The sequence below is a fragment of the Eucalyptus grandis genome, chromosome 1, assembly GCF_016545825.1.
Source record: "Eucalyptus grandis isolate ANBG69807.140 chromosome 1, ASM1654582v1, whole genome shotgun sequence".
In the NCBI taxonomy this organism is placed as follows: domain Eukaryota; kingdom Viridiplantae; phylum Streptophyta; class Magnoliopsida; order Myrtales; family Myrtaceae; genus Eucalyptus; species Eucalyptus grandis.
Genome location: NC_052612.1, coordinates 39,361,604 through 39,380,000, shown reverse-complemented (window position 1 = coordinate 39,380,000; position 18,397 = coordinate 39,361,604). Strand labels below are relative to the sequence as shown.

General features: G+C 40.6%; 1 protein-coding gene across 1 annotated transcript; it reads right to left on the bottom strand.

The window, feature by feature from the left end:
* Positions 1–71: 71 nt before the first annotated feature.
* Positions 72–8,423, bottom strand: LOC104441674. The gene is made up of 4 exons (XM_039300896.1): positions 8,086–8,423; positions 7,206–7,959; positions 3,427–3,847; positions 72–3,336 (listed from the first exon to the last, which is right to left on the bottom strand). The coding sequence occupies exons 1-4, from the start codon at positions 8,115–8,117 to the stop codon at positions 665–667; spliced, it is 3,879 nt and encodes a 1,292-aa protein (XP_039156830.1). The 5' UTR covers positions 8,118–8,423; the 3' UTR covers positions 72–664.
* Between the last annotated feature and the right edge of the window lie 9,974 nt (positions 8,424–18,397).

Below are 18,397 nucleotides of genomic sequence, written 5' to 3'. Positions count from 1 at the left end.
TGCATGCATGTGCATGTAACAAACGAGAGTGATGAAACCCCAGTACATGCGAATCTTCAAATGAAATTCGATAAGCAAACCAAACCATTTTTCATTTAATAACATGTTAAGTTCGACATATCATCATGCAACATAACCTCCCGATACTGTGATCAAGTTAAAATAAATTAACCGATCGCATAAAACTAAGGAGGACCACAAGACGTGAATAGATAAAACCTAGCAAAGCCGACGAGCTCTAAAAAGCAACCGTAAATACAAGGTTCTTACTTCATCTTAACTCCGGTGGCAAACACGAGTTCTTCCAGAATTCAAGCACTCGAGGAAACAATCCGAAAAATACTGATACGGAAATTTAGAGTTGCAGAAGTTAATTGACGTGGCACCAAAAACACTTGCTACAATCACTTTAGAGAAACTAAAGGAATAATTAACCAGCCTCTCGAATTGGCTTTCACACCACCCCGAAATGCTTGCCAAAAATCACCTGGAAACCGAGGAGCAGTGATATTACACATCTTCAAAGTCACCCATTGAAGGGTAATAGTAGCCGTGCTTCCTCAATTCCTCCTCAATCACTCGAACAGCAATGGCATGGAATAGGAGAATTAGCAATTATGAAGCACGGCCTTCATATTCTGTTGGAGTAGAAGAACCTCGCCCACTAAAACTCGTATATCTTTGCCGACTTCACTTGAGATTCCGGAACCATAGTGACTCCAGCAAAAGGGATTGTTGAATGAATGGGGATGGAGTTATCGCGGTCCATGTTCTTGCTCGGTTTCAGAATATGCTTTGCTCCAGCGCTCAGTTTTGTTGGACCTGGTTTGGCAGCTTCAGTCGGTTTAAACGACAGACCACCAGGCAAACTTACTAACCCATTCTGCTGAAACCCATCCTGAAGACATACTGTGCTGCATGCTCTTTCCCCGTTTGAGTCAAGCTCAAGTGATGGATTCTCTCTCAATATTGGTAGTTCCACTCCATGTCTCTGCAGTTTTAAGTTTGGCTTGTCATGCTTCTGGAGATCATCCACTCTGACAGCAGGCCTCTTCTTGGTTTTCTTACAAAAACTAGGAATTTTAACACCGAAAGACTTTGACCTTGTGCCATCTCCTAAATCAGTTCTGTTTCTATAGCTCATGCTAACAGCAGAAGTCGGCTTACTCCGCGGGAGCACAGGCACATATGGTGGGCGTGGGCAAGCTATAGATGACACAACCAGAGGATTGTCCACTTGTGAAGCCATGGTATTGTAGGGAAAAGAAGTAACCGGTGGAAAATGCATATGTGGAGTTGAGAAAAAGTTGTTTCCGGGTGTACCATAGGAATGAGGAATGCCGCCTTTGTCACAAAATGGTTGACACTGAGGCCTTGGGACACTTTCCCGCTCTGATGCATTTGGTATTGGTCTCCAGAGAGATAGATCCTTAGAGAAGCTCTTCAATTGTGACGGTGTATGCTCTCTAGAGTCTGGGGCTGGACGACTAAAGGTAAACCAAGGAGGTAGTTCCTTATGGGAGCTTGGTAACTGCCACTGCTGTGCTATTTGCTTACGTTCTCTAAAATCTGGACTTACAAAAGGAACAGTTGGAGCTGATATTTTAGGATGAGGTAGAACCTGCTGGTTTTTTAGCTCAGGACCCCTATTCGTCTGTTCACAGCTCTGATGAGAAACGGATCGTGAAACAACTTGAGAGTCTGCTCTTAATGTTTCAGCTCCAACCATAAAGGGCTCAGGAAGGTTAGTCAATTGGAAAACCGAAGGAGAAAAAGGATGGTGACTAAAAGGGCGGTGCTCAAACTTGGGATTTCTTTGTGCTGAAACTTTGCCATCTGGAAGTAATACATCACTTTGCCAGCCAACGCAGGGATTGGAAACTAAGGATTCAGGAGCTTTTTGGGGCAATCTGAGATTAAATGCATTTTGACTGTCAAATGAGGGGTGTAGAGTTCCTTTTGGTGTTCTCAGAGCTGAATATGCAGACCAGTCATGTGAGAAAGGATTATTCTCCGATAAACTGTTTTTCATACTACTTGAAGGATGATGCTCTATTATGATTTGTTTATCAGTCCAAATTTTCCCATCCTCAGATCCATGTGTCTCCCTGCTGCTTCTACCAACAGCAACATCTTTTCCCATCAGCCGCATCGTCACTGGGGTGGTAGTTGGCGACATATAATCTGCATTTTCCTTAAAGAAAATCATCCCCTTTCCTTTTTGGTTCTCAAAAAGGTCAAACTGTCTGCAAGCATTGACAGGGATGGTTGTCTGGTTTAGGTCTGCATCTAGCAGGTAAGCCGAACTGCTATGCCTTTCAGAGTTTTGCCAGAAAACATCAGCTCTGGTCGTGTCTTGAGATTCCATGCCACCTTGGTTGGACAGCAAGAGCAACCTCGAGTTCTCTACAGAAAAATTCTTCATGGGAAACAGGTCCAACTGATCTTTTTCACTCACTCTTTCTACAATACGATTCTCTTTCAATCTTGAATAGTCTCCCGTATTTCTAGAATGAAGGAGACTCTCATTAGGCAAGAAATTTGAGGAACCTGGTATCATTTCCCACTTCTTTACCTGGGTAGGCATAGGACCACTTGGGTTCAGCTGAATCAACTCACCATGTGAATTGAGAGGTAAGCCCAGAAAATCGTCATCCGTAGATTTTCCTGTTAAGGAAATAATTCTTTCGCTCCACTCAGGCAAATGAAACAAGTTGCCGCTCAAATTCCTTGGAGGAAGAAAGCATAATGGTTGTTCAAGTACAGCATAGTCAGCTGCATCTTCCACTGTAGACAGTGAAGACATGGAAAGCCTCCCACTCAAACTTTCATTGATCGCAAAACAAGATGAAGATGATCTTGTAACTGCCATTGCCATTGGTTTCTTTCCAACAAAATCATGGCCGGGACCATCAAAGTATTTCATCAACTCTGTACCAGAATTTTCAGGCCTAAAAGCACCACTGCCTGCACTAACATTTGAGCATGACGCAGCCCTTCCATTCACTGCCTCTCGGAATGTAGAGTAGTCCACATTTTGGCAGGTATCATCCACAGCCAACTTCATCTGATCATACATTTTGAGACGCTCATGGGAAACCCTCGCAATTTGCCTTGGTGAATTAGATTCTTCTGAAAGATCCACAATATCCTGACAACTAGCTTGAGGCCTCACATGATTTCTTACATCAGCATGATGACAGGTATCTGGCAATTGTCCTTTTCCAGTAATGGCTTGATCCTCAGTTCCGTCTTTCCCACTATCAGGGAGGTTGTCACCAGCTCCCATTACTTGGACCAGATCTCTTCTTCCAATCAACTGACCATGGTCCTCATCTGCAGGAGCATCAAGCACGTACATAAAACAAATTTTCAAAGTTTGGCTCGAGTAAAAATTTAATGGTAAACTATGAAAGGGACTCTTGCCTGTGTAACTTGTACGCCTGCCAGGCTGTTGAAGAATGGCCTGAGAATTTGATTTTGCTTGGGTCCCTGACTTATCATCCTTAATCAAGAACCTCACATGCTTTTCAACTAGTGCAGCCTGAGAATTTACATGGGCACTGCTCTGTCTGTTACAGACTGTAGAATCTTGCCCAGAAGAAGATCTTGCACGTTTTTTGAGAATGCCACGAACAGGATATTCTGGTTTCAGGCGCTTGGCAACAGACTTACATGGTTCCATAGTTTTATGCTTCTTTGGTGAAGATAACGACTTGACACTGGGCTTTTCCTTGTTTACGCTTGCAGCATCGAGTATGTCATTTTTATTCTTCTTGTTGCATAAACAATTTACATTTCTGCTCAAATGGGATGCAATTTTCCGCCTAATCTTTGGACTACTCTCCTGAAACAAATTTTGAAGAACTCAGTTAAATGATAAAAGAAAGACTTTCCATCTGCAAGAAGTTCAACTCTGGCATCATTTAGTAGAAGAGCTTGGCTACAAAAGGTATTCAGTTTTTGGCATTAAGTACTGATACTGCATAGGAGTACTTTAGCTTCAACTGATAATAAGCATGCGCCCATATGCACGCGGGATAGAATCTTGCCTAGAAAAAGATCTAAGGAAGCATTGTCGATTTCCAGATTTAAGCATGTGGTATGTGACAAAGCCCAGCACTATAAACAAATCTTCATCAATTGCTAGAGATAAACCTGATGCGTTAATATCCACCCATCACTCCTATTTTGACCAGAAGAAACCACACATTCCTTCCCCTCCTTCCATGTGCAATTTTCTAGTTTCTTGGAATATTGGCTGTTAAAGATGAGGACAGTTTCCAGGTTTAAGAAACATAGAAGATGCCACTTCTACGAGGCTGTTGGACAAAATCTCAAACTTAATTTTTAGGCCAACATCTGTCAATTTTTCAACAGCAAAGCAATACCAGAAAGAAATGATCACTCAAAGGCCCTTTGAGTGGGATCAGTTGCTCAAGTACTTGTCCAATTCACAGCATAAGCCATACACCTTATTCGAAGCCTAACTCATGTTCCTCTAAACTATAACCAAATAAAAAATGCTCATCTCGTGAAGTCTAATTATTAAAGGACAAATGGATGCCAGCAAAAGGAAAGCACTCTCTTTTCATGGCTTTGATAAACCTAGAATGAAAAAGATATAACGGTTCAATGACCTATAAGACTTAATTTTTACAGTTCTGAAGACATGGCTCTCTACATCCACTTTGAAAAGAGTCTTAACTATGAACATCATGAAGTATGAAAGCTGCAATGGATGCTGCACTACTGTCGTCCATTTAAGAAGTCAAGAAATTATAGCCATACGACTCCCCAAGCTATCATCCGCTCCAACTTTCGTCTCCTACCTTTGTGTCTTTTCTTCATTTCCAAGTGACTCAGATCTCACTGCCAATAATAAAACTTAGAGGACACAGTAAAATGCAATTTCACCTTTCAGCAGTAATCTCCATGTATGTAGACTTATCAATAGATGACATTCGCGAGAGGCAATTGGGAGCAAGTTGATGGCGAGGTTTAAGTTATGGCTCAATTGACCAGAATTACCATCTAAAGTTCTTATAGGTGAGCCCAAATAGAAGAATTTGACATTCAACTTGTCCATTCTTATAGTTGAGCCCAGACACAGACTTGACTTCTAGGCTGATGCTAGACCATATGTTCTAAACCATAAGAGTGATTTAACCACATATTAAGATTTCCCTGAGTTTCATTTCATGTTGATTTAAATTTTGATAATAGAGAGTTAAATAAGGTACTCTTGGCCAAATTAACTACTTGTATCTTGCAGGTGATTTTATCAGCACCCTCCAATCAATACTGGCCTTCTGTCAGAACCAAAAGTTTAGGATAGAGTAGATGGTGATTTATAAGTTGTTTATTTGATCAGTGCATTGTTTTCCAGTATATATATTTCCAAAAAGAAAAACTTTTTTTCCCTTTGAAAATGCTATTATAATATAACAGTTAATAAAGATGATATTCCATCATGGAAGCTCAAATTGGATACAATATCAATAACACTTAGTGACTGAAAATTTTAATAAGAAAATAAAAAAAGAAACCAACACAAGTCAGAAAAGCTAAAGATCCTATTGAAGCCAACACAAGCTCCAAAATAGATGCAGATGCTCCAGTATGAATCAGCAATCAGCAAGAGCAAAGTCAAGATTGAAAGTGGTTGTCAACATAACAAAGATTCCAAGCACATTGAATGCATATAAGACCTGACTATATACTAAAAAGTCAGACAAGTCATCCCTAGTAGAGAAGTACACATAAAATTAGCAGGAAGAATGAACTCGTGCGCTCTATATTGACATGAACATGCAAAAGCACGATTATCATCCTTCATATATAATCATAGAAAATCTTCTACTGCAAGATATCTACTTAGACAAAGCGCCATAGACATCGGTATATCTTGCCAACTACACCTAAACATACATTGCATATTTTGACACATTGACATCATATGTAATTCAGTGAATGTATCGTCTAACCAGTTATGAATGGGCAGCACCAAAGTTCACAAGAACCCTAGTGTTCTGGAGTAGTGGCTATAACTAACATCCCACTTTTAAAAGCATATAGATGATAGTAATCAAATCGAATATTTTACCTCATCATCATTCATATGATGACAACTACAAAATATTACATCCTAAAATACTCAGCGATCAAATACAGATGAGATCCCCATCAATAACCTAGTACAAAGGAGAATCTCTCTCTATCTTGCATGCACGTGCATGACTTAGAGAAGAAATCATAGAAAATCTACAGCTTATCTGGCATCGGCACCAGAACAACCCCGGATCAGTATCAGAGTGTCCCCATCATTGCAATTTCACTGACTAGTTAATAAAGATTATATCGCATGCAAAGACCATCTACAATATGTTGGATCATGCTTAACACATTCTCAATTGAGCGATTAAATCTTTGCCCAAGGTGCTGATTTGAGAAAAAAGACATACGATCTTCCCTTCCTGAAGGCACCCTACAGACGCATTTCCACCAATGATGAATATGATCCCCAACCCAAGAATGAAAGATAATGAAAGGAAGATACGAATTCGTGAGAATTTAATGGGTAGAGAAATGTGAACCCATGATTACATATCCTACAAAATACCCCAACAGTAAAAGTGAGAGAAAACAGCATCATCAATCTAGGATACGTTTGCAAAAACCAAGGAGGACGAGAACACTTTCTTAAACTTATCTAAAAAACACCCTCCTCAATTATCAAACCGTACTATGCAGCTGGAACACCCCCACACACCACACACACACACACACGCACAGTCATTGCTCTCTCCTAGCTACCGAAACCACAGCTGAAATCACCCCGTTAAACCATGAGAAACCCCATCTCTCGCGTCGCTTTTAACTTTTCTCTTTGTCTCAAATCTCATTTGCTTCTCAGCTCGCACGACCAAGTACAACTACAAGGGCCATCGGTCGCGTTTCGAGACGTGCACGTCCTTACTCAGCTTTTCCACCAGTGATTTTATGGGCAAGGCTGAGTTGTAAAAAGATCGAAACGCAACCGAAGGAGCGTGGCAAATTAAGACTACGACTCGCTAATCAGCTCACTTTTAACATAATCATTTCCCTGATGTCGACACGACCGATCAAGTGCCGAGCAGTCCAAGGCCCTTCAGAACCGCGAAATCAAGCGAAATGGACATTATTTCATGGCGTAACATGCGTACCTTCTTAATTGACCCATTTCCGCTGATCTTCTTGAGCTTCTTCTTCTTATTCTTGTTCTTCTTCTTCTTCTTCTTATGAATTTTCCCCACGGCCGACACGCGTGCCCACACAGTGTTCTTCTTCTTCTTCTTCTTCTTCTTCACCTTATTCTTCCTCGAATTCGCAGCATCTGTGGCTCTACGACGAGACTTGTCTTCTTGTCGTTCTTCTTCCTCTTCCTGCTCCTCCTCGTCCTCCTCCTCCTCGTCTTCGACTCCCGTAGAGTCCTCGCCACCGCTAGCCCTCTGGACCTGGGGCGACATGGCGAAGATCTCGACGATAGAGCGCTTCTTCGGGGCTCTCGGCTTGGCCTTCGCCTTCATCTGCCGCTTCTCCTCCTGCCTGGCGAGACAACCGTCGACGTGCGCGTTCACAGCATTCACCGTATCCGCCGTCAGGACGCCACAGACCGGGCAATCGAAGGTGATGATCTCCGATCTCGGCGCCTCCCCCGAGCTCCCCCGCAGCTCCCCGAGGCCGGACGACCCTCGGGAGACGAGACCCCGCGCGTCGCCCGCGCCTCGGGGGGGCGCGCCGAGGTCGTCGCGGGCGGTTGATCTGGCGATCTCGAGCTCGCGCGACCACCAGCGGAACTTGGGGACGGGCATGGGAGGCAGGAGAGACTCCGCGAGTTCCCGAGCGATCGCGCCGTCGCCGCCGCCGAAGGGCCAGCATTTCGCGATGTCCTCGCTCCTCGTCTTCAGGGCGTACTCTCTAGAGAACAAAGCAAACCAACCCCCCCAAGATTAAGGAAGAGAGAGAGAGAGAGAGAGAGAGAGAGAGAGAGGAAAGGAGGGGAATCATGCATGGGGAAGAGGGGAGAGAGAGAGATGAACTTACCGGATGGAGAATCCTCCGAACGAACCCGCCATGATTGCTCAGCTAAGACGCAAGTAGAATCGCCCGCCGAAAGAGAAGCGAATGCGCCCGCAAAGGAGAACAAGAGAGAGAGAGAGAGAGAGAGAGCTAGCTGCTAGGCAAAGATGGACAAGGAAGGAAGACGAAAGTAGAGCGCGTCACGTGGAAACTGAAAGCGAAAGAGAGAGGGAGGGAGAAGAGGAGACATGACGAGAGAGGTTCGTCAATGGAGGAAACATTTGGGTGGCTTGATGCGCAGATGAGAGAGGGTTAGAGAGAGAAAGTAGAGAGAGAGAGATGGGGGGGGTTGGAGGTGTTGTTTTCCCGCTCTGGTTGGAGAGAGAAAGAGGGAGATGGGAGATGGTGATGATAGCTTTACCTTTCCCTAATTTATGACTGACAGCGACCTATGAGACCCCAAGCGAACGCTCTAAAGTAAGTGATAAAAAAAGAATATTTTCCTCCCATTCCCCACTCCTTTTCCTTCCTTTTTTTTCTTTTTTTTTTCCCTCCCTCACTTCCCTCTTAAAATATGTACTCCTTATAAATATTTTCTTTCTCGCACTCTCTTTAAGATTTTTCTATTTCGAAAAAATCGATGTTCCGAAGGAATAATTTTGTAGGAGGTTGTTGTTGATGTTGCTGTGGGGACCACCCATCTTCTTCCTCACTGCACAAACCAAAAAAAAAAAAAATCATTTTGATAATGCCACGTGTGTGTCCGATACGACTTCTAATTGAGATCGTTACAATAATTTAATATTGAACAGTGTCTTCATCCAACGACTTAAATTTTTGCAACGGATTGATAGTAGTCTCATAAGAATTTCACGTAATGTCATAATTGAAGATCCTAAATTTAAATATTTATAAATCTTATTTGTCTCTTCAGTTAAATATGAACAACACTTAGTACCATGCAATAAAGATTAGACTAAATGTGAGAGGGAATGTTAGAATAATTAAATATTAAATTACAACTTCACGTAACAACTTAAACTTTTAGATGCCTAGTATCTACATTGCTAGCTTGACTATATGCGATCTCCCTCCTTTTATGAGCTTTAGGTTTTTCTAGGATAAACTTTTGAATATGGTATTAGAATCCTATTCAAAGTTGGGTTATTTCACGAGTGTGGCAATGGACCCTGCTCATGAGAATGGGGTGTCGAATTGAGCTTATATTCTTTTCATATATATGTGATTTCCTTTTTTAATAACCCTAGACTTTCTTTTTCTTTTTCTTTTCATATATATATATATGTATATATGATACCGGAGTTAGGGTTTTGACTCGGCTCATTTCGCGTGTTTGTCGAATTCTTTGAGCGTGAGAAGGTGATGTTAAGTTAGGACCTCACTCTACTTATAAACTTTAAAAAAATTTGATTGGGCGTCTGTCTTATTTTGTTGGTACCGTAATTTTACTAAGTATGGTTGTCGAATGGGATTATGCTCTTTTTCTCCATCCAATCGGAGCCCTCAATGTGGGACAGCAGGTACCGAACGCACGGAGTAGATCTAGGGGTCTTCTGATGAGAATAAGGATGTCTCGTTACGTGTCGAGATGCGGTTAGTCTAGCGAGAACAGGTCCCGACCGTGACAATCCCACGCGCCAGCCCTCTCAGCGGAGGAGCTCCTCACGAGCTCCCCACTAGGCGCGTGTCCGTAGGGCATCGCCACGGAAGGAGCCGGTTTAGATAGATTCGCGTGCTATTTTAAGTGATATTTCATCTCACTACGTGTACTATCATGGAAATATCGAATTTCTACTTCTTTTGTTAAAATTAGAAGGACAATTCGAATTGAAAGTCGTATTTTAGGAGACCATTTTGTGATCAAGAAAGTATCTTATTAATTATGTAGATTGGTCAATCATTTCTCTGTTTATATATTAGAACGATGAAATAATCGAAATGCAGTCCGACGCTTCCTATAAATTTATCATTATAACTTTCGACAAACAAGCGAACATATTTCAGAAGTTAAGATCTTGATCCTATTAAGTTATTAAGCTTTCAAATGCATATGCAAACAAATTTCTAAACCAAATACGTTACAATTCGATCTCATGTTCCCTTGTGTTTTTTAGATAAAATCAATGCAAATAGCTCGCCAACACCTATGTTATGTGTAAAGTCAAATTTCAATTTTCGGTGTCCATCCCCTAAGTTACTATCACGCCCTTACATTAAGATCGAGTTTAGTTTTAGTGACAACTTCAATAATTTTATAGTTATAATCCCGAGATTTCTATTTATCGAGGTTGACAAAAACCAGAACATGGAAGAAACAGTTTATTAGAGCTTGATATCGATCGCAATGATCCAAAAAAAGTTACTCACATGTGAGTGGGTAGCGTGTGCATGGAGGCTAGAAATGCTCGTGAATCCGGAAGAACAAGTGCTATCAACGCCTCCAAATCATTCAAATCAATATTCATAAGTCAATACGGGAGTAGTTTTCCTTTTCCTTTTAGTCAACCGATTTGGGGCAACAATCAGTGGATCAATCTAAGGAAGACTGCATCAAGTGAAGTCATTCGGATTGAAGCGACAAGAGAAACAGTCTAATGGCCATAAATCAAGGAAATAGTTTGTGTATGAAAAATGACTTGCGCACTTTCACTTTGAATTATTGACATTAAAGGGAATTTGACTGCGAAACTAATTCTAAACACACGCGTCGAGCATTTGACGGTGAATGTGTTAAGTGTTTTGTTACACCGGCAATGAACCCCACCGATAATCTAAGCATTATTTGATCCCTCTCGTATAGTTGATTAGCATAGTTACCTATTACAATGAATGAGCATGGCCCATCTTAGCAAAAAAGTTCAGAGTGTACATGTAGCAATGTTTACAAATCATTTCTTTTGCATTACATCATTTGATTTACGGACAAGTATTTGCATTTAGTATTGATAAGATGTTATTTAAATTCATTAAATGCATTTTAGACAAATTAAGGGTGTCAAATACATATGCTAAATATTAATTAGCTTTTAATGTATGAATAGATTATCCAAAATTATATTGGAGCAAAGTAATAATTAAGACTCACTTACCATTGTTAATAGCTATATCATGTGATTGTGAAAGAGTCTATCACATTACCACAGATTATCAGTACTTAAATCAATCCCCCAAAAAGCATAATCTGCTTATTTCTTCATGTTTTAGGATCTATTTGCAGGGATATTAACTTTTTACATCTTACCTTTATATTATAATGATGGGTGAAGTTCTATTTCTGCTTAATGTCAAACATCATGCAATACTTTCTGTAAATTTTAAAGTCTCCACATTCCTCCATCTTAGTTCGAGAGAACTTCCTCCCATCATGCCTTTTATTCGTTAGTTACTAATTACATACATCGTCCACGCATAACCTTAGCTATATCTAAATACATGCGAGGTCTAACTTAATAATTCCCCCACCAAAAAAGGGGGCTGTAGAGAATTTCCTTCAGCCATAGATGGCGAAAATCTTGACCTCGCACCTATGTGACTGAGTTTCTTTTTTTGCTTCCAAAACGAGTTCATAGAAAAAGCAAAAGTTAGTAAACAAACACCCACATAACTAACATTTACATTTTGATTACCTACAATGATCATAAGTCAAGTGATTCTGAAACATATTAAAAATCCATGTTTCTGTGTCGATTCATACGAATAGTAAAACACTTCTGTCTTTTTATCAACAATGCCAATGATTCAATCAGCCATATTCAGATTCTTTATTAGCTAATAGGGGTGTGCAAAATACACGGGAACCGCCCGGACTGCTCAGAACTAGACCAGAACCGCCCGGAACCGGCGGTTCTTGAGGGAACCAGTCCGGTTCCCGGTTCCATGGGCGGATCCACCCGCCTGTCCACCCGGACCGAACCGGAACCTTTTAATATTAAAAAAATTACTAAAAAAACCCTAAATCTCATTTCACTCCCTTCGTCTTCGACTCCTAACCCTATCGCCATTTCACTGCGTTTACTTCTCCCGCTATCCACATCTCCACGTACTTAAATTTAGTTTTTCTTTTTTTGGCTTGTTTTGATGTCACGTAATCGTTCATGTTGAAAACAAAATTATTTCGTGTCAAGATCGGTTCCATGGATCCACTGAACCAGGACCGGATGACGGTCCGGTTCGGAGTGGATCCACGCAAAGAAACGGATGGATCTCGGTTTCAATTTTTCGAAATCGGTCTTTAGCGGGCAGTTCTCGGTTCTAGGTCGGGAACCGCCCGCTCTGACCATGCACACCTCTATTAGCTAAGATTAATTTTCTTTTTTCCCTTCAAAAATAATTTGTACATTCGGCTTTACCAAAAAAAAATAATAATTTGTACATTCGTCGACTCCAACATTATTACCCCTAAATTTTCACAGCACAGAGATGTCCTTTCGACGCAATTTATTTACCGTAAAAATTAAAAAAAGAAAAGAAAAAGAGAACGAATATTAAATAATCACATCAATCCCTTCTCTCTCTCTCTCTTTTAACTCGACGTTGCCACATGGAACAGGTGGTTTCCATTTATGTGGTGTATCCGACGCACGTGCTGCGTCGTAAGGAGCGAAGGCTTTTTGTTCCGACTTTTGTCATCCAACCTCAGCCACTCTCTTGCCACCACCACCAACCCCCCCCGCGCTCACGCTCTTGCCGCGGCGCGTGTCGTTCAGCACAATCCAGCTCGACGGATAAGTGCCAACCTACTCACCTACTACTACTTAACAAATTGCATCACAATTTCGGTACGGCTATTTTTCCGTTTATTTCTCAAAAATAATTAATTTACAATATTTTTTTTTCAAAAATAATCATTTACATAATTTCAAATAATCAATCAATAAAAATTATTTTAATTATCAATAATAATTTATATCTAAACGTTTTCGTAAGCAACGGGAATATTTTTTCGTTTGTTATTTCTTGTGGGCTATACAAATAATTTTTTTTGAGATAATTTTTTTTTCGAATCATTTTATTTTTCATGAATTAAATGGAGTATCGGATGTGAGTTTTCATTGCACTAACACCTTCAATCTAAAGAAATACTTCCATTGTAATGGAATTTCTTTTTGGAAAGAATCTCATAATAAATCTGAAGATATGACGTTTGAAATTAATCCAAATTACTTCTAGAGAAATCATTGTCCTAATTCTTCAAATTACAAATGAAAGGCTTATAAACTTTGAAATAGTACTTAGATTGTGCCTGTTACATATATGTAATTTATCATGTATGGTGTGGCGTTATTTGAATTCTTTCTCGAGATATTTATTTTCAAATAAAATTTACATTCTAAGCTAGAATAAGAAAGTTAATCTCACCCAATAGATCTTATAGCGAAAAAGGATCGAAGTCCAAAATGAGAAACTTTAAACGGCCAAGAAACTTCTGTAAAGTACTAAAGCACCATTGTGAATTACGATACATCTACTTAATTAACTAATTAAGGAAAGTTTACAATTTCAGCACGCTGCTTGTCTTGCTTCATTTTTATAATCAATTCTTTACAAATATTTTTATTTAAATAAAAATTCATGAAATACTACATCCTGATTAAAGCTCATGTCTAGTTCAATCTACACTTGATCATTTTCTAATATAGATTTCACCTGGATTTATGTTTGGTTGAGTTTGCATGCATAATATTTTGCATCAATAGAATGGTTGGAGGATGTCCACACACATATACAACTCACAAATAAGCTAACTAAGAGGAATACTTTCCAATTAAGGATTAGGAAAACACGACCATTTTTCGAAGTTGCGAAAGTCTAATGCTTAAATGGACTCTACATTTTCCTCTTTTACTGATTGACCGAAGGAAGTTTCGTCCAATCGAGATGCGTATCATAAGCTATTGATTAGAGTCGCAACGTAAATTTCTCCCAAACTAATTCACACGTAAATTTTCATGAGAAGAAATAAAATATAACTTCGCAACCTTGGTGACGCAACTCCCCTCCCCTGCCCCCGGCCCTATCACCGTGCTGCCCACACGTGTTCGCGTGGGGGACTGGGGAACCCGACAAGCGCGTGCCGGCACGCGCCGCGGACGGGGTCCGCGGGGAGGGGAGGGGAGGGGAGGGGAGGGTGGGGCTTTAAGGAGGTAATCGATGGGATGGACGACAGTCGCTGTTTCTTACTTTCTTTCTAACATGAGAATGAACAGTTGCGTGATGATGCCGAGACAGGACACGGCCCCAGAACCAATAAGCTCCCCCCAACTTGCACGTAAGCGGGTTGAAAAGCGAGACCCAATTTTGCCCCAAGCAATCGCGCTTCAGACAACGAGACCGTTGTCTCTCTCTCTCTCTCTCTCTCCTGATGCCTGTCTCTCGCGCGCTGACAGTTCCAAGAAGGATTGATCATATCCTGCTCCTTTCCATTAGGCATCATAACATATCCCACCGATGGATACGGAGACTGCAAGCGTTGCTTCGCGTCAATTGATCGCGGATTTATGGCGTCGGGTTTCGGCCGTCGATGTCTGTGGAGGGAGGGAGAGACGGAGAGAGCAGAGAAACCAGGCGAACATCATGGTTCAGGAATGAAGGGTCTCGAGCGCAAGAGATGAGCGACCCGCGAGATTGAATGAGCTCGCTCATGGATTGTGAATACCCGCGCGAGTTCTTGATTGCTGCATGTGTTTCCATGACTCGGGTGATGGATACAGACATGGAGAGAAAGAGAAACCCTTCCGGCGTCGTGTCAGGCGGGATCTACATATGCACATGTGGTGAATTCAGGTGTCCCCCGAGCTGGAATGCGTGAATTCGCAGGTGGACGGCGGCGGCGGCAATGGTGATATGAAATTGGGTTCGAAAGAGTCAGTTACATGTCTGAAGATAACGATTCTTCGGGCTCCGATGCTTAAAGAAAGTGGAGACCTACTTTCGTCTTTGTTGAGCTCCCACCTTTCTAACCGGGCTGCACAGTTGGGGTGAAGATCAAAGTGTAGAATTTGCAGTGTTACTGGTCTCATCAAGCTATTCGCCTTCTTTTTAACTTGTGGATGTTCTTTAGATCACAGATTTTGCTTAAAACCTGTCCTTTTATTGAGAAGAAACATCTACTTTAACCGATCTTAATAAATAGATAAATGCTATGACCCAATTCGTCGTTAAACCACCCAAGGCTCAGGCGACATTCATTATCACAATCGATGGCGGGCAACGGAACATTACCACCATGGAATGAGAATTTGTAGAAGAGCATTTCATCTTATTAGTCCCTTCTCCATTTAGGGTCCTGATTATGCATGGAGTAACGAGAAAACAATCAAACTAGGCCTCGATATCTGACCTGATAGATGGAAATTTACAAGTTGCTGGCCCTCTCTCTCCCGTGGATGTTCGATCTGCAGACAATCTTATTGCCGAAAAACCTGTCCTTTTATGGAGAAGGAACACGTACATGAGCAGAGAGTAGTATGGCGACGTACCAAAGATCATGTGCATTTGCGTGCTCCGTTGTGTGTGCGCGAGTGAGTGAGTGAGAGAGAGAGAGAGAGAGAGAGAGAGGCTAAGGAATGGACAAAAGAAAGTGTGGGTTTGACTCCTGAGAAGAAGCTAGAACTTGTAAAAGCGCGAAGGAGCATGCAGACCACAATCCAAAGCCTTTTTTGTCGCAATGCTTCGCGATGCTTTATGCATAGGAAATGATATGTCCCCCGACCTCCCCAGAAAGCATGGGTTCCCTTTCCCTCCCATTATCTTACTTCCCCAACACGAATAGTAAATCTTTATTATTACTTCATGCACAGTTGGATTAGGTTCAAAGGCATTTTGCCAGCACACCGGAGCTTGTTTCGACATCCGTGTTTCGCTTGATCATGCAGAGACCCATGCTTTTCACGACAACACCATGGGGGGGTTCCCACTTCCTAAGAACAGTACCATATTTAGCTTGATCCAGGAGGATGATGATGAAAGAAAAGTCCATCGGATGACCTGGGAAATGCCAACTGTTTCGTAAATTCCTAGATTTAACTGTTCCAAAGAGATGGTTTCAAAACATGGGATTGCGTTTGCCTGTGGAGGGAAGGGAACAAGTTCGTCCTGCCATCCTAACTATACTCCTATAGTCGGGTAGGGTTAGCTCCGTGGCCATTTATTATTTCTGAAGCTAGCGATCGGGTTTAATTAATCATACGTACCCTGCACAGTTCCCGCCAAAAGCATTTATTTGTGGAACGCATGAAAGATGATGTCAAGATACATGGAACACAGGAGAGGGCAAACGTACATGTGAATGTGTACTTGTATTTACTGATTGAAAAGTATATGCAGAGAGAAAACTATTTCATAGAACATTGGCAAAATCAATCTAGACTGAATATATTGCGCTCTGAAAATATCATAACATAAAATATCAACTTGCAAATACATGGCGGGTCAATTCGTTAATATCTCGCGTTAAATGACTTTTACTTTTAAAAAATGCATCAAAGAGTTCCTATGAAAATCAAAAGAAATTCATCAAGATTTATTATTTGGAATTTTTTTTAGATAGACTCATTTTAGGGTGATGGATATAATCAATCACAATATCGAATCTTTGTGAGAAGTTATATTTGCTTTAGTTGGACTGATGTGAATCCCTCCCATTATTCCTTTCATATGTGGCTCACAACCTAATAGATTAAGTCTACCTGATATCTTCTCAAACACATTCACTCAACGACTTCAAAAATAAAAATAAAAATCAATAATACGAATATCCAAGCGTCCCAATCATTTGAGAAAATGAGCAGGTGCTGCCACTTTATATCAACCAGCCAAGCAATTAGTCATCAATATGTAATTATATTATCTAGAGAGAAAGAGTAGTATATTACAACTGAATTACAATATTAGTAAGCTCAAATGATGCGGCAAACTTCGATTAGTGTTGAATGTGGTCAATTTTTATATATATATATTCGCTTGTAGTTTTGCCACAACACTCAATACATCAATTTTGATAACCAATCCAATAGATCCAGCAATAGATCCAGCATTACTATATTCTAAAATTGTGATGAGTTATATTTGCGATCTCGGTGCAATTAGGGTGTTTTAGCAATTTATACTCTGAAAAGGTTTAATTATGCATATGCACATGTGCATGTACATATATATATATATATGCATTATTCCTAAATATTTATATACAATGAAGTGAAATTAGGCTTGGACTTGCCTGGCTATATGCTTTGTGATCATCTTAATGTCGCATGCTACATCATTTGCATCTTGAATTGGATGGCTGTTTGGGATGCTCTTTGGCGTCTCTCAAAATTATCTCTCCTTGCTTATTGGGTAACGGAAAGTTTAATTCCCCCTTCTAGATGGTCAAAGAAAAGCAGCTCCTTTGATGTTCCTTCGGGGATAGCCAATCCCCCCCTTAATTCTGTACTTGACAATTGACCCGTTCCTTAAAGTCAACCCTGCTTTGACTTTCTGGTGAACAAAATAACCTGTTCTCATTGATTTTTCTTTCTTGATAGTCAGCTTTCCTCTCATGACTTGAAGCATGAGATGATTACATATTTTTTTGTGACAAGTTACTTATTCCGATCCAATAGCAAGAGGCCTCAGCTAGAATTGAATGTAACTTCCTCTTCGTGACCAGGTGAAGGAGGACCTTCCTCGGCTTTTAGGGTTTCATCGGCATAGTAAATGGGCTCTTGTCTCTTTCTGAATTGAGATTTACCCAATGGCTAATGTAATTTAATTTGCAGTATCATCACTGGTGTGTTTTTCTAGCCTAAGTTGAGCATGCATATTACTTTCTGAATGGGCGCTACTATGCTGACGGTGCCCGTTTATCGCAAGTGAATGGACTTCTTACCGTAATTAATTCAACAATGGAAGCTAGTTAAGAAACAATGCACGATGCACATGATCTGCAACAAAAATCCACTCCTTGTTTTGAAAGTTCGACGGTGTGTGAAGTGCTTACCATGTGCTATGGGCGTGATTTGATTTGGTGATGCCATTTGTTTTCGATTTAAATTATATTAGTCAACTTGTATGTCAGTTTGAATTAGGGTTGTTCATGTAGATTTATCGAAAGTCAAAGTTAACCTTTTTTCTTTTCCATAAAATTTAAAATATTATGTGCATTTTAAAAGATTGACGAAAAAAATCATAGGTCAATATCCATGTCTAAATTTTTCTATTATAACAAATGGAAATACAAGCCAATCATTGATTTCACAGCTTCTTCTTCTTCATCTGTTTAGACCTTACATAATTGACACAAAATGTAAATTAATTTGAACCTAATAAAATACGC

Bases quoted from the DNA above. Each gene is read 5' to 3' on its own strand.
- LOC104441674 (XM_039300896.1), bottom strand. From the start codon at position 8,117: ATGGCGGGTTCGTTCGGAGGATTCTCCATCCG. The intron at 7,960-8,085 runs GTAAGTTCATCT...TTTGTTCTCTAG, and splicing joins TTCGGAGGATTCTCCATCCG to AGAGTACGCCCTGAAGACGA. The intron at 3,848-7,205 runs GTACGCATGTTA...AATTTGTTTCAG, and splicing joins GAAATGGGTCAATTAAGAAG to GAGAGTAGTCCAAAGATTAG.